Source organism: Argopecten irradians, chromosome 11, assembly GCF_041381155.1.
Source record: "Argopecten irradians isolate NY chromosome 11, Ai_NY, whole genome shotgun sequence".
NCBI classification, from domain to species: domain Eukaryota; kingdom Metazoa; phylum Mollusca; class Bivalvia; order Pectinida; family Pectinidae; genus Argopecten; species Argopecten irradians.
In genome coordinates, this window is record NC_091144.1 from 41394395 (window position 1) to 41420367 (window position 25973).

The 25973-nt window shown below is 32.1% G+C and overlaps 2 protein-coding genes across 2 annotated transcripts in view; one reads left to right on the top strand and one right to left on the bottom strand.

Annotated features, from left to right (window-relative positions):
* Positions 1-1489, bottom strand: part of LOC138335593 (lateral signaling target protein 2 homolog) — a 53656-nt gene extending 52167 nt beyond the window's left edge. Inside the window, exon 1 of the mRNA XM_069284758.1 lies at positions 1346-1489. Coding sequence (XP_069140859.1) covers positions 1346-1381 — 36 coding nt within the window. The 5' untranslated portion in view covers positions 1382-1489. The remainder of the gene's footprint in view (positions 1-1345) is intronic.
* Positions 1490-1588: 99 nt separating this feature from the next.
* LOC138335594 (charged multivesicular body protein 7-like) overlaps positions 1589-25973 on the top strand; it is a 32469-nt gene continuing 8084 nt past the window's right edge. The window contains 8 exon segments of the mRNA XM_069284759.1: positions 1589-1970; positions 3324-3501; positions 5800-5991; positions 21731-21801; positions 22415-22477; positions 22859-22907; positions 23208-23327; positions 24957-25061. Of these exon segments, the coding sequence (XP_069140860.1) occupies positions 1714-1970; positions 3324-3501; positions 5800-5991; positions 21731-21801; positions 22415-22477; positions 22859-22907; positions 23208-23327; positions 24957-25061 (1035 nt within the window). The 5' untranslated portion in view covers positions 1589-1713.

The window sequence follows — 25973 nt, forward strand, 5'->3', positions numbered from 1 at the left end:
TTAACATGTAACATTACTATGTGATGATTACTGAGAAATTAACATGTAACATTACTATGTGATGATTACTGAGAAATTAACATGTAACATTACTATGTGATGATTACTGAGAAATTAACATGTAACATTACTATGTGATGATTACTGAGAAATTAACATGTAACATTACTATGTGATGATTACTGAGAAATTAACATGTAACATTACTATGTGATGATTACTGAGAAATTAACATGTAACATTACTATGTGATGATTACTGAGAAATTAACATGTAACATTACTATGTGATGATTACTGAGAAATTAAACATGTAACATTACTATGTGATGATTACTGAGAAATTAACATGTAACATTACTATGTGATGATTACTGAGAAATTAACATGTAACATTACTATGTGATGATTACTGAGAAATTATCATGTTACATTACTATGTGATAATTACTGAGAAATTAACATGTAACATTACTATGTGATGATTACTGAGAAATTAACATGTAACATTACTATGTGATGATTACTGAGAAATTAACATGTACATTACTATGTGATAATTACTGAGAAATTAACATGTAACATTACTATGTGATGATTACTGAGAAATTAACATGTAACATTATATACTATGTGATGATTACTGAGAAATTAACATGTAACATTACTATGTGATGATTACTGAGAAATTAACATGTAACATTACTATGTGATGATTACTAAGAAATTAACATGTAACATTACTATGTGATGATTACTGCGGAATTAACATGTAACATTACTATGTGATGATTACTGAGAAATTAACATGTAACATTACTATGTGATGCCCTACAGCTAATTAGGAGTGATGACAACTGTCACACATGTTTAGTTACACCCTGATCATGAACATGATGTCAACATCACAGTCATGACACATATCAAGTTCAAACGTTACTTTCTCCATAAACGAAATGTATTTTATATATCGGAGTTCAGAAGGGAACCGGAATCGGTGAATCATGAAACAAACAAAGAGGCTATAAGGAATTCATTGTCAGTAAACAATAACCATCAAATATTTTACATTTTTAAACATAAATCTTAAGATATTAGAAGTGTCAATTATCATCATCAGCCTGCCAAAGTCATCTGCTTTCGAAAGTAAAAACCCGATTGCTTATAATTATGTAAAGAATCACCATTCTTATATGATGAATAACAACAACATGACAATATCCGCATTGTTATATGAACCGAGACAAAACTTGTAACAACAAAACATGTCATATGTCATCTGTCGTCGAATTGAATTTTCGACGTTTACAAATATGTGTGTCATCGTCGACGCTCAATCTAAGTACCTTTGGTCTGTACAGCCATCTCCGTAAGGAATTCATTGTTATCAAGTTTGGTTTGCATCACAAGAAAATTTGTCTTCCTCATTTAAAGTCACATGAAACTGTCGCTTTAAATAGTCATCTCATCCCCCACCTTTCCCTCAGGAATACATAATCTCGTGTGTTAACGCGAGAACCTTTCAAGACTTCCTGTTTAGATCATAGTCTTTAAAATGTTTTATTAAAAGGTACAAAAACGTTAAGTGATTTGAGCGTCAAATACACAAAGAATGTTTCTCCACCCCGATCAGAAAAAAACATCGCTAAAACAGAAATCTACATTTTCTGACCAAAAACAGTGATCAAATTGGACTTGACATGTATTTATAGTTATGGCCGAAAAGCAGACACGCTTTCCAGAAGCATGGAAGGACGACGCAAGGATGTCAGTTTTGTTTGCACCTTTTCGGGACAAATCGTTGAATCCCAGCTCATGGAATCAGAAAATGACATTTTGGTCCAACTTGATTGTATCCAATTGTATAGACTGTGGTGACATTGTCATTGATGTGAAAACATTGCCATGCAGATTTGAAAGGAAAGGCAAGACTCCTATATGTCTTAATTCAGTGATAAATGAGATGGAAAGGTCTCGGAATAAAATAACAATAAGTTTTTTAGTGTTAAAATGGCCAGGTAGCTCCCCCAGTCGGTAGCTACACATTTTCTCCTAATCGTTATCGGCTACCTGACAAATTTGAACGATATTTTCAATCAGTACTTTCAATTTGTAACTTATGCAGCACTACCATAATTCACACTGTAAAGTTGTAAATTATAATCTGAATTATAAAATGTCGGGTACTATTAAAATTGTGTTTATGTGGCATGCTGAAGGAATTTTATGTACATCAATGCTATCACAGACGATTTGCACACATATGATTTTAGATCATACAGCTAGATCCGGTACAAGAGATTTTTCTCTGCTTTTGAGGAATGATGCTTATCTATCATGACCACTGTATTAGCAACCCTTTCTCTGCATAGCAATTATTATAAAATTGAAGTTTTAAATGATGTCATTAATATAATTTAAAAGCTGACCCCGATGTGCCTTTTATTTCCTGCAGTTTACGGGTCCCAAATTCTGACATTAATTGGCTCGACAAAGGCCTATAAAAGAAAAAAAGATTATATATAGAAAAGTAAAATGATATTTTATGCATGCTTGTAAAACTGGGTTTAAAAGATACATGTATTAGGACAGCAGATTCCATATATTTACAACAATTTTATCTAAAGTTAACATTATTTTAACACACACTTTGACTACTGCATCATTACTAGTACTGGTTGATCTGTTTGTTGCTGACTCGCATGCTCAACAGTACTTCAATACAAGTCAGCCAATAGGGTAGTACAGCATTAAACAGCTTCTTGTCAATAACTGAAATGTGTAGAAGCCTGTCATTGGATCTGTAGCATGCTGAAGGGCTACCAAGTTTTATCAATTTAATTACCTTGACAGTTATTTAAGGTCAAAGGGGTCAAAAAATCTAAAGTCTTCTTGTCAATAACTAAGGCTCAGGGTACTTATATTAGACCTATAGCATACTTGGATGAAGGGCTACCATGTTTGTTCAAGTGAATGACCTTGACCTACTTTTAAGATCAAAGTCATCAAATATATGGAAAACTTCAAACTTTAATGAAAGAGTTCCTTGAATTGCCTTAATTGTTAGACATTAATGTATACTATGACAGAGTTGTTTGATGCCAATAGTCACATGGTCATTAAGGCCCATGGGTCTTTTGTTCCTGAAATTATTTCTTCCGTGTTGCCATTTTAAATATTGTTAGATACAGGTGAAAATTGTTAAAAAAGGATTATGTGTTAAAAAAGGGTTATGAGGGATAACAAACACAATGATACAATATCACACGAAGTACTTATGAAAGGTATAGCAATATTATGTATTTGATTAAAATTATTTTTCAGAGTGGGGAAGCTGAAGCCAGTAACAGATACAGAGATGTCGCCGTCAAAACAAGGCGGTGCCAGTAAAGGATGGATGTGGTGGGGAGTGGATACGTTTATAAAGGCTCCCGTCTCATTGGGCTGGAGTCTTATCTCTAAGCCATCTACATCTAAACGAGTTGTTGTGGACGCTCTAAAGGTAACATCATCTTGTTTTGCTTTTTCAGTGAAAGGTTTGGTCACCTGGGATGATGTCTCAAGTGCTAATTGTTGTTTGTCTATCGTCATGTGCATTGTCTGGGCCGTCTGTCTGTAAATAACGGGGGGGGGGGGGGGTACATTTTCGACTGTCGGGGGGTGGGGATATAAGGGGGGGGGGAAGTGACTTAAATTCAAAGAGAAAAAACCTTATCAACTCACAGATGTGGTAGAATCAAATACTGTTTGTAGAAGGGTTTTACAAAATAATGAATTCCATGGCCCTTGGGTCTCCGAATTTCCTCATGGGGAGCTTTAAAGATGCTCCACCACTGATAAATGGTATTTTTAGCCCACCATCTGATTCAAATCGCCTTTTGTCCGTGGTCCATCCGTCCTAACAATTTTTGTTACAGCTATTTCTCAGAAAGTACTAAAGGGATCTTTTTCAAATTCCAAATATAGGTTCCCCTATAGGGTCCTAGTTGTGCATATTGCATTTTGGGACGGATCGGTCAACAAGATGGCCACCAGGCAGCCATCTTGGATTTTGATAGTTAAAGTTTGTTACCACTATATGTAGGTTGCCCTAGGACCCTAGTTGTGCATATTGCATTTCGGGACTGATCTGTTAACAAGACAGCTTACAGGTGGCCATTTTGGATTTTGATGGTTGAAGTTTGTTACCGCTATTTCTCAGAAAGTACTAAAGGGGATCTGTCTCAAATTTCATAAGTAGGTTCCCATAGTATCCTAGTTTTGCATATTGCATTTTGAGACTGATTGGTCAACAAGATGGCCGACCGGCTGCCATCTTGCATTTTGATAGTTGAAGTTTATTACCGCTACATCTCAGAAAGTACTAAAGGAATATGTCTCAAATTTCATATATAGGTTCCCCTAGGGCCCTAGTTTTGCACATTGCATTTAGGAACCAATCAGTGAACAAGATGGCAAACAGGCCACCATCTTGGATTTTGATAATTGCAATTTGTTACTGCTATTTCTCGGTAAGTACCGAAGTGATCTGTCTCAAATTTCATATTTAGGTTCCCCTAGGACCTTCGTTGTGCATAATACATTTTGAGACCAATCGGTTAACAAGATGGGCGACAGGTAGCCATCTTATATTTTGATAATTGAAGTTTGCTACTGCGATATATCTCAGAAATTAAGGAAAGGATCTTCTCAAATTTCATATATAGTATGTAGTAAAAGTTTGAAAAGCAGAGAAAAGATCCTTCTTTCCTTTGCCAGATGTAGATCATTCTTTGGTGGGCACCAAGATCCCTCTGGGATCTCTTGTGACAATTGAAGTTTGTTACTGCTATTTATCAGAAAGTAATGAAGGGATCTGTCTGAAACTTCATGTGCAGGTTCCCCTAGGGGTGTTGTTGTACGTTGCACATTGGATTTTGATCATTGAAGTTCATTGAAGGAATCTTTCTCTATTTTCATATGTAGTAATATGTAGGGAAAGTTTGAAAAGCAGAGAATAGATCCCTCTTTCCTTTGTTAGATATAGATCATTCTTTGGTGGGCTCCAAGATCCCTCTGCGATCTCTTGTTTCTCTATCAAAAACAGCAGCAGAAGATTGCATAATTTTCTTCAGTTAATAACTTTACACTATTACCACCATTGAAAGGTTTGAGCTTCTAATTTTACATTAAGATAAAAAATATTAAAAATAATTAATTGCATCCCAAAAAAAATTCCCTGGCACTATGTCCTATTTGGAATGAAGTACCGATTGCATATGCACCGAAAGCAAAATGAATTATGTATTTTATTTTTGCGTTCATTAGATATATATATACACAATTAAACACCAATTACTGTTCAAATGATGAGTGTCATTTATGCTCTGTCGGCGGTGGAGCATCTTTAAGAATAGTTGTTATTGACCATAGTTTATATAGGTAAAGCATATTTTTGAGCATGATATGTTCAATTTCTATGGGAATAAGATCAAACTTGGTTAGAGTTATTAGCCTAAAATAGCATTTTAACATGAAGTCTGTCTTGGCTGACCCTCGGGCCACAGGGGCGGGCCAAAAAGATCAAAATGATTAAAGTTTCAAAACACTTCTGAATTTACAGATGTGACAGATTAAAATACTGTTCTTATACAGTGTATTGAAAGGTCAAATTGATAAAATCACTTTGATTAATCCATTTTGTGAAAGTTTGTTTTTATTAAATATAAAAAGATAAGACACATTGGGGCCATTTTTAGCATTATGTAAAATAATATGCTCACATTATGTAATTAGTCCTTACATGACTTCTTGTTTTCAGACCAAATGTGATGAGGTGTGTAGACTACAGTGTAGCAGTATGAGCTGTGATTTAACAGACTCGGTCATTGAGTACTCAGAACTGTGGCAGAGGTGTCAACTACTGTGTAAGACAGAGGCTGACTTCTACCTTGTGTTAAAGGAGCTAGCAAAGGAAAAACGAGTCAATCTACATCATACAGATACAAATCTGGTAATAATTGGGTTACTACGTCATGCAGATACAAATCTGGTAATTAATAGGTTACTACATCATACAGATACAAATCAGGTAATTATTGGGGTTACTACATCATACAGATACAAATCTGGTAAATAATGGGTTACTACGTCATACAGATACAAATCTGGTAAATAATGGTTTACTACGTCATACAGATACAAATCTGGTAATTAATGGGGTTACTATATCATACAGATACAAATCTGGTAAATAATGGGTTACTACATCATACAGATACAGATCTGGTAATTAATGGGTTACTATATCATACAGATACAAATCTGGTAATTAATAGGTTACTACATCATACAGATACAAATCTCAGGTAAATAATGGGTTACTACATCATACAGATACAAATCTGGTAATTAATGGGTTACTACATCATACAGATACAAACTAGGTAATTAATGGGTTACTACTCATACAGATACAAATCTGGTAATTAATGGGTTACTACATCATACAGATACAAATCTGGTAATTAATGGTTACAAATTGGATATACTCATCGTCATACAGATACATAAATCAAATGGTTAATTAATGGGTTACTACATCATACAGATACAAATCTGGTAATTAATGGGTTACTACATCATACAGATACAAATCTGGTAATTAATGGGTTACTACATCATACAGATACAAATCTGGTAATTAATGGGTACTACATCATACAGATACAAATCTGGTATTATGGGTTACTATCATACAGATACAAATCTGGTAATTAATGGGTTACTACGTCATACAGATACAAATCTGGTAATTAATGGGTTACTATATCATACAGATACAAATCTGGTAATTAATGGGTTACTAAATCATACAGATACAAATCTGGTAATTAATGGGTTACTATGTCATACAGATACAAATCTGGTAATTAATGGGTAACTACATCATACAGATACAAATCTGGTAATTAATGGGTTACTACGTCATACAGATACAAATCTGGTAATTAATGGGTTACTATGTCATACAGATACAAATCTGGTAATTAATGGGTAACTACATCATACAGATACAAATCTGGTAATTAATGGGTTACTATGTCATCATACAGATACAAATCTGGTAATTAATGGGTTACTACGTCATACAGATACAAATCTGGTAATTAATGGGTTACTACGTCATACAGATACAAATCAGGTAATTAATGGGTTACTACATCATACAGATAACAAATCTGGTAATTAATGGGTTATATATCATATACAGATACAAATCTGGTAATTAATGGGTTACTACATCATACAGATACAAATCTGGTAAATTAATGGGTTACTACATCATACAGATACAAATCTGGTAATTAATGGGTTACTACATCATACAGATACAAATCTGGTAATTAATGGGTTACTACATCATACAGATACAAATCTGGTAATTAATGGGTTACTACATCATACAGATACAAATCTGGTAATTAATGGGTTACTACATCATACAGATACAAATCTGGTAATTAATGGGTTACTACATCATACAGATACAAATCTGGTAATTAATGGGTTACTACATCATACAGATACAAATCTGGTAATTAATAGGTTACTATATCATACAGATACAAATCTGGTAATTAATGGGTTACTACATCATACAGATACAAATCTGGTAATTAATAGGTTACTACATCATACAGATACAAATCTGGTAATTAATGGGTTACTACATCATACAGATACAAATCTGGTAATTAATGGGTTACTACATCATACAGATACAAATCTGGTAATTAATGGGTTACTACATCATACAGATACAAATCTGGTAATTAATGGGGTTACTATATCATACAGATACAAATCTGGTAATTAATGGGTTACTACGTCATACAGATACAAATCTGGTAATTAATGGGTTACTACATCATACAGATACAAATCTGGTAATTAATGGGTTACTACATCATACAGATACAAAAATCTGGTAATTAATGGGTTACTATATCATACAGATACAAATCTGGTAATTAATGGGTTACTACGTCATACAGATACAAATCTGGTAATTAATGGGTTACTACATCATACAGATACAAATCTGGTAATTAATGGGTTACTACATCATACAGATACAAATCTGGTAATTAATGGGTTACTACGTCATACAGATACAAATCTGGTAATTAATGGGTTATTATCTACAGATACAAACTGTAATTAATGGGTACAAATACTACAATCTGGTAATTAAGGTTACTACGTCATACAGATACAAATCTGGTAATTAATGGGTTACTACATCATACAGATACAAATCTAGTAATTAATGGGTTACTACATCATACAGATACAAATCTGGTAATTAATGTAGTTACTACGTCATACAATACAGATACAAATCTGGTAAATAATGGGTTACTACGTCATACAGATACAAATCTGGTAAATAATGGTTACTACGTCATACAGATACAAATCTGGTAATTAATGGGTTACTATATCATACAGATACAAATCTGGTAATTAATGGGTTACTACATCATACAGATACAAATCTGGTAATTAATGGGTTACTACATCATACAGATACAAATCTGGTAATTAATGGGTTACTATATCATACAGATACAAATCTGGTAATTAATAGGTTACTACATCATACAGATACAAATCTGGTAATTAATGGGTTACTACATCCATACAGATACAGATCTGGTAATTAATAGGTTACTACATCATACAGATACAAATCTGGTAATTAATGGGTTACTACATCATACAGATACAAATCTGGTAATTAATGGGTTACTACATCATACAGATACAAATCTGGTAATTAATGGGTTACTATATCATACAGATACAAATCTGGTAATTAATGGGTTACTAAATCATACAGATACAAATCTGGTAATTAATAGGTTACTACATCATACAGATACAAATCCAGTAATTAATGGGTTACTATATCATACAGATACAAATCTGGTAATTAATGGGTTACTATATCATACAGATACAAATCTGGTAATTAATGGGTTACTATATCATACAGATACAAATCTGGTAATTAATGGGTTACTACATCATACAGATACAAATCTGGTAATTAATGGGTTACTACATCATACAGATACAAATCTGGTAATTATGGGTTACTATATCATACAGATACAAATCTGGTAATTAATGGTTACTACATCATACAGATACAAATCTGGTAATTAATGGGTTACTACATCATACAGATACAAATCTGGTAATTAATGGGTTACTACATCATACAGATACAAATCTGGTAATTAATGGGTTACTACATCATACAGATACAAATCCTGGTAATTAATGGGTTACTACATCATACAGATACAAATCTGGTAATTAATGGGTTACTACATCATACAGATACAAATCTGGTAATTAATGGGTTACTACATCATACAGATACAAATCTGGTAATTAATGGGTTACTATATCATACAGATACAAATCTGGTAATTAATAGGTTACTACATCATACAGATACAAATCTGGTAATTAATGGGTTACTACATCATACAGATACAAATCTGGTAATTAATGGGTTACTACATCATACAGATACAAATCTGGTAATTAATGGGTTACTATATCATACAGATACAAATCTGGTAATTAATGGGTTACTATATCATACAGATACAAATCTGGTAATTAATGGGTTACTACATCATACAGATACAAATCCAGTAATTAATGGGTTACTATATCATACAGATACAAATCTGGTAATTAATGGGTTACTATATCATACAGATACAAATCTGGTAATTAATGGGTTACTATATCATACAGATACAAATCTGGTAATTAATGGGTTACTACATCATACAGATACAAATCCAGTAATTAATGGGTTACTACATCATACAGATACAAATCTGGTAATTAATGGGTTACTATATCATACAGATACAAATCTGGTAATTAATGGTTACTACATCATACAGATACAAATCTGGTAATTAATAGGTTACTATATCATACAGATACAAATCTGGTAATTAATGGGTTACTACATCATACAGATACAAATCTGGTAATTAATGTGGTTACTACATCATACAGATACAAATCTGGTAATTAATGGGTTACTACATCATACAGATACAAATCTGGTAATTAATGGGTTACTACATCATACAGATACAAATCTGGTAATTAATGGGTTACTACGTCATACAGATACAAATCTGGTAATTAATGGGTTACTACATCATACAGATACAAATCTGGTAATTAATGGTTACTACATCATACAGATACAAATCTGGTAATTAATGGGTTACTACATCATACAGATACAAATCTGGTAATTAATGGGTTACTACATCATACAGATACAAATCTGGTAATTAATGGGTTACTACATCATACAGATACAAATCTGGTAATTAATGGGTTACTACATCATACAGATACAAATCTGGTAATTAATGGGTTACTACATCATACAGATACAAATCTGGTAATTAATGGGTTACTACATCATACAGATACAAATCTGGTAATTAATAGGTTACTACATCATACAGATACAAATCTGGTAATTAATGGGTTACTACATCATACAGATACAAATCTGGTAATTAATGGGTTACTATATCATACAGATACAAATCTGGTAATTAATGGGTTACTACGTCATACAGATACAAATCTGGTAATTAATGGTTTACTACATCATACAGATACAAATCTGGTAATTAATAGGTTACTACATCATACAGATACAAATCTGGTAATTAATGGGTTACTACATCATACAGATACAAATCTGGTAATTAAGGGTTACTACATCATACAGATACAAATCTGGTAATTAATAGGTTACTACATCATACAGATACAAATCTGGTAATTAATGGGTTACTACATCATACAGATACAAATCTGGTAATTAATAGGTTACTATATCATACAGATACAAATCTGGTAATTAATGGGTTACTAATCATACAGATACAAATCTGGTAATTAATGGGTTACTATATCATACAGATACAAATCTGGTAATTAATGGGTTACTACATCATACAGATACAAATCTGGTAATTAATGGGTTACTACATCATACAGATACAAATCTGGTAATTAATGGGTTACTACATCATACAGATACAAATCTGGTAATTAATGGGTTACTACATCATACAGATACAAATCTGGTAATTAATGGGTTACTACATCATACAGATACAAATCTGGTAATTAATGGGTTACTACATCATACAGATACAAATCTGGTAATTAATGGGTTACTAATCATACAGATACAAATCTGGTAATTAATGGGTTACTATATCATACAGATACAAATCTGGTAATTAATGGGTTACTACATCATACAGATACAAATCTGGTAATTAATAGGTTACTACATCATACAGATACAAATCTGGTAATTAATGGGTTACTACATCATACAGATACAAATCTGGTAATTAATGGGTTACTACATCATACAGATACAAATCTGGTAATTAATGGGTTACTACATCATACAGATACAAATCTGGTAATTAATGGGTTACTACATCATACAGATACAAATCTGGTAATTAATGGGTTACTACATCATACAGATACAAATCTGGTAATTAATGGGTTACTATATCATACAGATACAAATCTGGTAATTAATGGGTTACTACATCATACAGATACAAATCTGGTAATTAATGGGTTACTACATCATACAGATACAAATCTGGTAATTAATGGGTTACTACATCATACAGATACAAATCTGGTAATTAATGGGTTACTATATCATACAGATACAAATCTGGTAATTAATGGGTTACTATATCATACAGATACAAATCTGGTAATTAATGGGTTACTACATCATACAGATACAAAATCTGGTAATTAATGGGTTACTACATCATACAGATACAAATCTGGTAATTAATCGGGTTACTATATCATACAGATACAAATCTGTTAATTAATGGTTACTACATCATACAGATACAAATCTGGTAATTAATGGGTTACTACATCATACAGATACAAATCTGGTAATTAATAGGTTACTATATCATACAGATACAAATCTGGTAATTAATGGGTTACTACATCATACAGATACAAATCTGGTAATTAATAGGTTACTACATCATACAGATACAAATCTGGTAATTAATGGGTTACTACATCATACAGATACAATCTGGTAATTAATGGGTTACTAATCATACAGATACAAATCTGGTAATTAATGTGGGTTACTACATCATACAGATACAAATCTGGTAATTAATGGGTTACTATATCATACAGATACAAATCTGGTAATTAATGGGTTACTACATCATACAGATACAAATCTGGTAATTAATGGGTTACTACATCATACAGATACAAATCTGGTAATTAATAGGTTACTACATCATACAGATACAAATCTGGTAATTAATGGGTTACTACATCATACAGATACAAATCTGGTAATTAATGGGTTACTACATCAAACAGATACAAATCTGGTAATTAATGGGTTACTACATCATACAGATACAAATCTGGTAATTAATGGGTTACTATATCATACAGATACAAATCTGGTAAATAATGGGTTACTACATCATACAGATACAAATCTGGTAATTAATGTGGTTACTACATCATACAGATACAAATCTGGTAATTAATGGGTTACTACATCATACAGATACAAATCTGGTAATTAATGGGTTACTAGGGTACATCATACAGATACAAATCTGTAATTAATGGGTTACTACACGTCATACAGATACAAATCTGGTAATTAATGGGTTACTACATCATACAGATACAAATCTGGTAATTAATGGGTTACTACATCATACAGATACAAATCAGTAATTAATGGGTTACTACATCATACAGATACAAATCTGGTAATTAATGGGTTACTACATCATACAGATACAAATCTGGTAATTAATGGGGTTACTACGTCATACAGATACAAATCTGGTAATTAATGTAGTTACTACGTCATACAGATACAAATCAGGTAATTATTGGGGTTACTATATCATACAGATACAAATCTGGTAATTAATGGGTTACTACATCATACAGATACAAATCTGGTAATTAATGGGTTACTACATCATACAGATACAAATCTGGTAATTAATGGGTTACTACATCATACAGATACAAATCTGGTAATTAATGGGTTACTACATCATACAGATACAAATCTGGTAATTAATGGGTTACTACATCATACAGATACAAATCTGGTAATTAATGGGTTACTATATCATACAGATACAAATCTGGTAATTAATGGGTTACTATATCATACAGATACAAATCTGGTAATTAATGTGGTTACTACTTCATACAGATACAAATCTGGTAATTAATGGGTTACTACATCATACAGATACAAATCTGGTAATTAATGGTTTACTACATCATACAGATACAAATCTGGTAATTAATGGGTTACTATATCATACAGATTACAAATCTGGTAATTAATGGGTTACTACATCATTACAGATACAAATCTGGTAATTAATGGGTTACTACATCATACAGATACAAATCTGGTAATTAATGGGTTACTACATCATACAGATACAAATCTGGGGTAATTAATCTGTTAGGTTACTACATCATACAGATACAAATCTGGTAATTAATGGGTTACTACATCATACAGATACAAATCTGGTAATTAATGGGTTACTACATCATACAGATACAAATCTGGTAATTAATGGGTTACTATATCATACAGATACAAATCTGGTAATTAATGGGTTACTACATCATACAGATACAAATCTGGTAATTAATGGGTTACTACATCATACAGATACAAATCTGGTAATTAATGGGTTACTATATCATACAGATACAAATCTGGTAATTAATGGGTTACTACATCATACAGATACAAATCTGGTAATTAATGGGTTACTACATCATACAGATACAAATCTGGTAATTAATGGGTTACTACATCATACAGATACAAATCTGGTAATTAATGGGTTACTACATCATACAGATACAAATCTGGTAATTAATGGGTTACTACATCATACAGATACAAATCTGGTAATTAATGGGTTACTACATCATACAGATACAAATCTGGTAATTAATGGGTTACTACATCATACAGATACAAATCTGGTAATTAATGGGTTACTACATCATACAGATACAAATCTGGTAATTAATGGGTTACTATATCCATACAGATACAAATCTGGTAATTAATGGGTTACTATATCATACAGATACAATCTTGGTAATTAATGGGTTACTATATCATACAATACAAATCCAAGTAATTAATGGGTTACTACATCATACAGATACAAATCCAGTAATTAATGGGTTACTATATCATACAGATACAAATCCAGTAATTAAATAATTAATGGGTTACTATATCATACAGATACAAATCCAGTAATTAATGGGTTACTATATCATACAGATACAAATCCAGTAATTAATGGGTTACTATCACTACATCATCAACAGATACAAATCTGGTAATTAATAGGTTACTATATCATACAGATACAAATCTGTTAATTAATGGGTTACTACATCATACAGATACAAATCTGGTAATTAATGGGTTACTACATCATACAGATACAAATCTGGTAATTAATGGGTTACTACATCATACAGATACAAATCAGGTAATTAATGGGTTACTACATCATACAGATACAAATCTGGTAATTAATAGGTTACTACATCATACAGATACAAATCTGGTAATTAATGGGTTACTACATCATACAGATACAAATCTGGTAATTAATGGGTTACTACATCATACAGATACAAATCTGGTAATTAATAGGTTACTACATCATACAGATACAAATCTGGTAATTAATAGGTTACTACATCATACAGATACAAATCTGGTAATTAATAGGTTACTACATCATACAGATACAGATCTGGTAATTAATAGGTTACTACGTCATACAGATACAAATCTGGTAAATAATGGTTTACTACGTCATACAGATACAAATCTGGTAATTAATAGGTTACTACATCATACAGATACAAATCTGGTAATTAATAGGTTACTACATCATACAGATACAAATCTGGTAATTAATAGGTTACTACGTCATACAGATACAAATCTGGTAATTATTGGGGTTACTACGTCATACAGATACAAATCAGGCAATTAATGGGTTACTACATCATACAGATACAAATCTGGTAATTAATGGGTTACTACATCAATACAGATACAAATCTGGTAATTAATAGGGTTACTACATCATACAGATACAAATCTGGTAATTAATGGGTTACTACATCATACAGATACAAATCAGGTAATTAATGGGTTACTACATCATACAGATACAAATCTGGTAATTAATGGGTTACTACATCATACAGATACAAATCTGGTAATTAATGGTTTACTACATCATACAGATACAAATCTGGTAATTAATGGGTTACTACATCATACAGATACAAATCTGGTAATTAATAGGTTACTACATCATACAGATACAAATCTGGTAATTAATGGGTTACTACATCATACAGATACAAATCTGGTAATTAATGGGTTACTACATCATACAGATACAAATCTGGTAATTAATGGGTTACTACATCATACAGATACAAATCTGGTAATTAATGTAGTTACTACATCATACAGATACAAATCTGGTAATTAATGGGTTACTACATCATACAGATACAAATCTGGTAATTAATGGGTTACTATATCATACAGATACAAATCTGGTAATTAATGGGTTACTACATCATACAGATACAAATCTGGTAATTAATGGGTTACTACATCATACAGATACAAATCTGGTAATTAATGGGTTACTACATCATACAGATACAAATCTGGTAATTAATGGGTTACTACATCATACAGATACAAATCTGGTAATTATTGGGGTTACTACATCATACAGATACAAATCTGGTAATTAATGGGTTACTACATCATACAGATACAAATCTGGTAATTAATAGGTTACTACATCATACAGATACAAATCTGGTAATTAATGGGTTACTATCATACAGATACAAATCATGGGATACAGATACATCTGGTAATTAATGGGTTACTACATCATACAGATACAAATCTCTGGTAATTAATGGGTTACTACATCATACAGATACAAATCTGGTAATTAATAGGTTACTACATCATACAGATACAAATCTGGTAATTAATGGGGTTACTACGTCATACAGATACAAATCTGGTAATTAATGGGGTTACTACGTCATACAGATACAAATCTGGTAATTAATAGGTTACTACATCATACAGATACAAATCTGGTAATTAATAGGTTACTACATCATACAGATACAAATCATGTAAATAATTGGGGTTACTACATCATACAGATACAAATCTGGTAATTAATGGGTTACTACATCATACAGATACAAATCTGGTAATTAATGGGTTACTACATCATACAGATACAAATCTGGTAATTAATGGGTTACTACGTCATACAGATACAAATCTGGTAATTAATGGGTTACTACATCATACAGATACAAATCTGGTAATTAATAGGTTACTACATCATACAGATACAAATCTGGTAATTAATGGGTTACTACATCATACAGATACAAATCTGGTAATTAATGGGTTACTACATCATACAGATACAAATCCAGTAATTAATGGGTTACTACATCATACAGATACAAATCTGGTAATTAATGGGTTACTACATCATACAGATACAAATCTGGTAATTAATGGGTTACTACATCATACAGATACAAATCTGGTAATTAATGGGGTTACTACATCATACAGATACAAATCTGGTAATTAATAGGTTACTACATCATACAGATACAAATCTGGTAATTAATAGGTTACTACATCATACAGATACAAATCTGGTAATTAATGGGTTACTACATCATACAGATACAAATCTGGTAATTAATGGGTTACTACATCATACAGATACAAATCTGGTAATTAAGAGGTTACTACATCATACAGATACAAATCTGGTAATTAATGGGTTACTACATCATACAGATACAAATCTGGTAATTAATAGGTTACTACGTCATACAGATACAAATCTGGTAATTAATGGGTTACTACATCATACAGATACAAATCTGGTAATTAATGGTTACTACATCATACAGATACAAATCTGGTAATTAATGGTTACTACGTCATACAGATACAAATCTGGTAATTAATGGGTTACTACGTCATACAGATACAAATCTGGTAATTAATAGGTTACTACATCATACAGATACAAATCCAGTAATTAATGGGTTACTATATCATACAGATACAAATCTGGTAATTAATGGGTTACTATATCATACAGATACAAATCTGGTAATTAATAGGTTACTACATCATACAGATACAAATCTGGTAATTAATAGGTTACTACATCATACAGATACAAATCTGGTAATTAATGGGTTACTACATCATACAGATACAAATCTGGTAATTAATGGGTTACTACATCATACAGATACAAATCTGGTAATTAATGGGTTACTACATCATACAGATACAAATCTGGTAATTAATAGGTTACTACATCATACAGATACAAATCTGGTAATTAATGGGTTACTACATCATACAGATACAAATCTGGTAATTAATAGGTTACTACATCATACAGATACAAATCTGGTAATTAATGGGTTACTACATCATACAGATACAAATCTGGTAATTAATAGGTTACTACATCATACAGATACAAATCTGGTAATTAATGGGTTACTACGTCATACAGATACAAATCTGGTAAATAATGGTTTACTATATCATACAGATACAAATCTGGTAATTAATAGGTTACTACATCATACAGATACAAATCTGGTAATTAATGGGGTTACTACATCATACAGATACAAATCTGGTAATTAATGGGTTACTACATCATACAGATACAAATCTGGTAATTAATAGGTTACTACATCATACAGATACAAATCTGGTAATTAATGGGTTACTACATCATACAGATACAAATCTGGTAATTAATAGGTTACTACATCATACAGATACAAATCTGGTAATTAATGGGTTACTACATCATACAGATACAAATCTGGTAATTAATGGGTTACTACATCATACAGATACAAATCTGGTAATTAATGGGTTACTATATCATACAGATACAAATCTGGTAATTAATGGGTTACTACATCATACAGATACAAATCTGGTAATTAATGGGTTACTACATCATACAGATACAAATCTGGTAATTATTGGGGTTACTACGTCATACAGATACAAATCTGGTAATTAATGGGTTACTACGTCATACAGATACAAATCTGGTAATTAATAGGTTACTACATCATACAGATACAAATCTGGTAATTAATGGGTTACTACATCATACAGATACAAATCTGGTAATTAATGGGTTACTACATCATACAGATACAAATCTGGTAATTAATGGGTTACTACATCATACAGATACAAATCTGGTAATTAATGGGTTACTACATCATACAGATACAAATCTGGTAATTAATGGGTTACTACATCATACAGATACAAATCTGGTAATTAATGGGTTACTACATCATACAGATACAAATCTGGTAATTAATGGGTTACTACATCATACAGATACAAATCTGGTAATTAATGTGGTTACTACATCATACAGATACAAATCTGGTAATTAATGGGTTACTACATCATACAGATACAAATCTGGTAATTAAATGGGTTACTACATCATACAGATACAAATCTGGTAATTAATGGGTTACTACATCATACAGATACAAATCTGGTAATTAATGGGTTACTACATCATACAGATACAAATCTGGTAATTAATGGGTTACTACGTCATACAGATACAAATCTGGTAATTATTGGGGTTACTACGTCATACAGATACAAATCTGGTAAATAATGGGTTACTACATCATACAGATACAAATCTGGTAATTAATGGGTTACTACATCATACAGATACAAATCTGGTAATTAATGGGTTACTACATCATACAGATACAAATCTGGTAATTAATGGGTTACTACATCATACAGATACAAATCTGGTAATTAATGGGTTACTACATCATACAGATACAAATCTGGTAATTAATGGGTTACTACATCATACAGATACAAATCTGGTAATTAATGGGTTACTACATCATACAGATACAAATCTGGTAATTAATGGGTTACTACATCATACAGATACAAATCTGGTAATTAATGGGTTACTACATCATACAGATACAAATCTGGTAATTAATGTGGTTACTACATCATACAGATACAAATCTGGTAATTAATGGGTTACTACATCATACAGATACAAATCTGGTAATTAATGGGTTACTACGTCATACAGATACAAATCTGGTAATTAATGGGTTACTACATCATACAGATACAAATCTGGTAATTAATGGGTTACTACATCATACAGATACAAATCTGGTAATTAATGGGTTACTATATCATACAGATACAAATCTGGTAATTAATAGGTTACTACATCATACAGATACAAATCTGGTAATTAATGGGTTACTACATCATACAGATACAAATCTGGTAATTAATGGGTTACTACATCATACAGATACAAATCTGGTAATTAATGGGTTACTACATCATACAGATACAAATCTGGTAATTAATGGGTTACTACATCATACAGATACAAATCTGGTAATTAATGGGTTACTACATCATACAGATACAAATCTGGTAATTAATAGGTTACTACATCATACAGATACAAATCAGGTAATTAATGGGTTACTACATCATACAGATACAAATCTGGTAATTAATGGGTTACTATATCATACAGATACAAATCTGGTAATTAATGGGTAATTAATGGGTTACTACATCATACAGATACAGATCTGGTAATTAATAGATTACTACATCATACAGATACAGATCTGGTAATTAATAGGTTACTACATCATACAGATACAAATCTGGTAATTAATGGGTTACTACATCATACAGATACAAATCTGGTAATTAATGGGTTACTATATCATACAGATACAAATCTGGTAATTAATGGGTTACTACATCATACAGATACAAATCTGGTAATTAATAGGTTACTACATCATACAGATACAAATCTGGTAATTAATGGGTTACTACATCATACAGATACAAATCTGGTAATTAATGGGTTACTATATCATACAGATACAAATCTGGTAATTAATGGGTTACTACATCATACAGATACAAATCTGGTAATTAATAGGTTACTACATCATACAGATACAAATCTGGTAATTAATGGGTTACTACGTCATGCAGATACAAATCTGGTAATTAATGGGTTACTATATCATACAGATACAAATCTGGTAATTAATGGGTTACTACATCATACAGATACAAATCTGGTAATTAATAGGTTACTACATCATACAGATACAGATCTGTTAATTAATAAGTTACTACATCATACAGATACAAATCTGTTAATTAATAAGTTACTACATCATACAGATACAAATCTGGTAATTAATAGGTTACTACATCATACAGATACAAATCTGGTAATTAATGGGTTACTACATCATACAGATACAGATCTGGTAATTGATAGGTTACTACATCATACAGATACAAATCTGGTAATTAATGGGTTACTACATCATATAGATACAAAACTGGTAATTAATAGGTTACTATATCATACAGATACAAATCTGGTAATTAATAGGTTACTATATCATACAGATACAAATCTGGTAATTAATGGGTTACTATATCATACAGATACAGATCTGGTAATTAATAGGTTACTACATCATACAGATACAAATCTTGTAATTAATGGGTTACTACGTCATACAGATACAAATCTGGTAATTAATAGGTTACTATATCATACAGATACAAATCTGGTAATTAATGGGTTACTACGTCATACAGATACAGATCTGGTAATTAATGGGTTACTACATCATACGGATACAAATCTGGTAATTAATGGGTTACTACATCATACAGATACAAATCTGGTAATTATTGGGTTACTACATCATACAGATACAAATCAGGTAATTAATGGGTTACTACATCATACAGATACAAATCTGGTAATTAATAGGTTACTACATCATACAGATACAAATCCAGTAATTAATGGGTTACTACATCATACAGATACAAATCTGGTAATTAATGGGTTACTACATCATACAGATACAAATCCAGTAATTAATGGGTTACTACATCATACAGATACAAATCTGGTAATTAATGGGTTACTACATCATACAGATACAAATCTGGTAATTAATGGGTTACTACATCATACAGATACAAATCTGGTAATTATTGGGGTTACTACATCATACAGATACAAATCAGGTAATTAATGGGTTACTACATCATACAGATACAAATCTGGTAATTAATAGGTTACTACATCATACAGATACAAATCTAGTGATTAATGATTTTCACAGCTTAATTCATCAAGGTTAATGGTGTTCAACAGATTAATAAAGAAAAAATAACGTGTCCAATTTTTGGGCCCATGCAGTTATGGCACATTTAACTTTTATAGAATGATTTCCAGACATCAGGTAAGCAATTACGGGAGATGTACATTTCCATTTCTTTATATTTATCTACCTATATTTTACAGCTTGTGAAGTTTCCAAATCGATCAGAGTCTACAGTAGAACGTGTGACAGAACAAGACCTACAGATATATAGGTATTATAGTGTATACCAACTCACTTCACAAATAGGGAAGCATTATATCAATATATGTTGATCTTAAAAGATCAGAAAACAAAGTCTGTTCAAATGAATGACCTTGACCACCATTCAAGGTCACAAGGATTAAATAGGCTAAAATCTTTAAATGACTTATTGTAAAAAACAAATAAGAGGCCTGAAGACCTAATATTGGGCCTGTGGCATGCTGGGATGAATGGCTTCCAATGTTTTTCAAATGAATGACCTTGACTTTCATTTAAGGTCACAGGGGTAAAATATGCTAAAATCTTTAAATGACTTCTTGTAAATAACTAAGAGGCCAAGAGACCTGATATTGGGCATGTGCATGCTAGGCATGCTAGGATGAAGGACTACCAAAATTGATTAAATGAATGACCTTGATCTTCATTCAAGGTCACAGGGGTCAAATAGACTAAAATCGAGCACTCATATTGCAATGGTAGCATCCTTATAGGGTAGGGATTCAAAATCGTACAAATGATAATCTAGGCATACTGGTACCTAGGAAATATCAAACTAAAAAACGTTTCTTAATTTATAGTAAGGAATTGAATATTGCATCTGTGTGTACTTTTTATTGTTACAGTCTAAAAAAGGCCTCCCTGGTTCTCCTTGATAGAATAGAACAGCTTGGAAAAGATGTAGACCGGTAAGTCAAAACAGATCATTAGTTGATATATTTGACGCTTGGTATGTTGCAGTTAATATTTACTGATCAGATTACTTCGAGTATCGCAAAACAGGTTTTGACATATTTATGATTTCTACAATCAAGATCAGAGATATTAGATATAATTCTAACTAAATAATGGACAATAATTAAATGCGCATTCATGTACAGACTGTCAAATTTATGTGTGCAATAACACAGATGATCAGGAACACTATTCTACAGCCAACAATTACTTTAGGTAAACTCTTAAAATTATGGTATCAATAATTAAATTGTGTTTTTGAATTTAGCTGCTGACCTCTCCTTTCTGTTGTTACAATGTAACACTATAATAAGCATATTTTTTAATCTGTTTAGGTTAACTGTTGAAGCAAAAATGCATAAAAGAAAAGACATGAAGCAATATGTAAGTCTGGTGCCTCTTTGTATAAAGTTTTGTTCCAGATACTTTTAGAAACCACATAGATATCTGGGGGGTAGAAGACTCTTGCCTAACTACCCTAACCATTGACAACTTAGTTACACCTGAATAGTTTAAATCGTGTAAGAAAACCAGGATTCCAATATACTGGTACAAACTTTGCTATTATTGATGAGACTTAATCATAATGTAATATGTTTACATACCCTTATTCTTAATCTGATATTTAGACAGGAATTACGTTCACTGCTAGATATTTGTTCCTGAGTATTTATGATTTTTCAGGCTTTGAGAACACTACGACAGCGCCGTCGTACACAGAACAGGATGAGTAAATTGTCAGCTTCTTTGGACATGATTGACAATGTCCTGAGCCGGATACAGCATGCGGCGTCTGATGAAATGGTAAAGTTTTCCAAAGCTATAAATAACAAGAGATCCCAGAGGGATCTTGGCGCCCACCAAAGAATGATCTATATCTGACAATGGAAAGATTGATCTTTTCTCTACTTTTTAAACTTTTTCAAACATACTACATATAAAATTTGAGACAGATCGCTTCAGTACCTTTTTAGAAATAGCGGTAACAAACTTCAACTATCAAAATCCAAGATGACTCCTTGGCGGCCATCTTGATGACCGATCGGTCCCAAATCACAATATGTACAACTAGGGCCCTAGGGGAACCTACATATGAATTTTGAGACAGATCCCTTCAGAACTTTCTGAGAAATAGCGATAACAAACTTTGAATATCAAAATCCAAGATGGCTGCCTGGCGGCCATCTTGTTGACCGATCGGTCCCAAAATGCAATATGCACAACAAGGTCCAAAGGGGAACCTACATATGAAATTTGAGACAGAGCCCTTCAGTACTATCTGAGAAATAGCGATAACAAACTTTAACTATCAAAATCCAAGATGGCGGCCTGGCAGCCATCTTGTTCACCGATTGGTCCAAAAATACATTATGCACAACTAGGACCCTAGGGGAACCTAATATTATATTTGAGAAAGATCCTTTAGCACTTTTTGAGAAATAGGGATATCAAACCTTAACTATCAAAATCCAAGATGTCCGCCTGGCGTCCATCTTGTTTTTGCGATCAGCCTCAAAATCTGTATGGCACAACTAGGGACCAAGGGTAACCTCCATGTGAAGTTTGAACAAAATCCCTTCTGTAGTTCTCAAGAAATATCGATAACAAACTTCAACTGCCAAAATCAAAGATGGCTGCCTGGCGGCCATCTTGTTTTTCCGATCAGCCACTGATGATGGTGGGCTAATAAGTCAGAATAAAATGGATACTGTAAATGTTCTTATTTAACGTACACTATAGTCAAATTTTAGAGCAATTTTGAAAAAATTTAAATTATGATTTATTAGCATGAATATAGATTTGTGGAATTTAGTAGTTAAATACCCTTTTACAAAAGTTAGCACTGAAAAGTGCTAAAATTAAATTACCACAAAATATATAAAACAATTTTTTATTCCGTAAGTTTACAACTTATTGGAATAATGAAACATAACATCCGTATCTATATACAATCAGGTGAAAATTTAGTACCACTACATTATCAAAGACAAGTTACAATTGTAATATACATTTAAAGCTTAAATTTGTATTTGTACATCAGAGTTGTGTGGATTATATGCAGTTACTTCATATAATTTAAAAGTTGTTCTCAAATAATATTAGTTTACTTAACAAAGGCTTTACAACTTAAGGTTAAGTATACAATGCTATGATATAAGTATGTATGCAGTAATTTATGAATATCAAATTGTTAAAAAAAGCATTTAATATCATTGAATAACTGGGATTGTGAATACAAAGCATAGTGTTAATTTGAGGATGAATAAGTATATGCTTCTCTCTTCCTTACACAGGATGTAGGCAAAATGTAGGCAAATATGCAAACATACAAGGAAAACATAATTTGGGAAATGTTTCATGAAATTGGTATTTGAACAAGAATTTTTACGATATTTTTATCTCTTTAAATTGTAAGAGTTTCTATCCTTACAGGTTTGAACTCTGAAAGCTCTTCAAGCTGGTTCTGGAGCATTGAAGACTTTAACAGACAAAACTGGTTTGGAGGAAGTTCATCGAACAATGGATAACTTAGCTGAGGTTTGTGTCCATAGATAACTTAGCTGGAGGTTTGTGTTTCCATAGATAACTTAGTTGGGGTTTGTGTCCATAGATAACTTAGCTGGGGTTTGTGTCCATAGATAACTTAGCTGAGGTTTGTGTCCATAGATAACTTAGCTGAGGTTTGTGTCCATAGATAACTTAGCTGAGGTTTGTGTCCATAGATAACTTAGCTGGGGTTTGTGTCCATAGATAACTTAGCTGAGGTTTGTGTCCATAGATAACTTAGCTGAGGTTTGTGTCCATAGATAACTTAGCTGAGGTTTGTGTCCATAGATAACTTAGCTGGGGTTTGTGTCCATAGATAACTTAGCTGAGGTTTGTGTCCATAGATAACTTAGCTGAGGTTTGTGTCCATAGATAACTTAGCTGAGGTTTGTGTCCATAGATAACTTAGCTGAGGTTTGTGTTTGTTTGTGTCCATAGATAACTTAGCTGAGGTTTGTGTCCATAGATAACTTAGCTGAGGTTTGTGTCCATAGATAACTTAGCTGATGTTTGTGTCCATAGATAACTTAGCTGAGGTTTGTGTCCATAGATAACTTAGCTGAGGTTTGTGTCCATAGATAACTTAGCTGAGGTTTGTGTCCATAGATAACTTAGTGAGGTTTGTGTCCATAGATAACTTAGCTGAGGTTTGTGTCCATAGATAACTTAGCTAAGGTTTGTGTCCATAGATAACTTAGCTGGGTTTGTGTCCATAGATAACTTAGCTGGGGTTTGTGTCCATAGATAACTTAGCTGAGGTTTGTGTCCATAGATAACTTAGCTAAGGTTTGTGTCCATAGATAACTTAGCTGAGGTTTGTGTCCATAGATAACTTAGATGAGGTTTGTGTCCATAGATAACTTAGCTAAGGTTTGTGTCCATAGATAACTTAGTGGGTTTGTG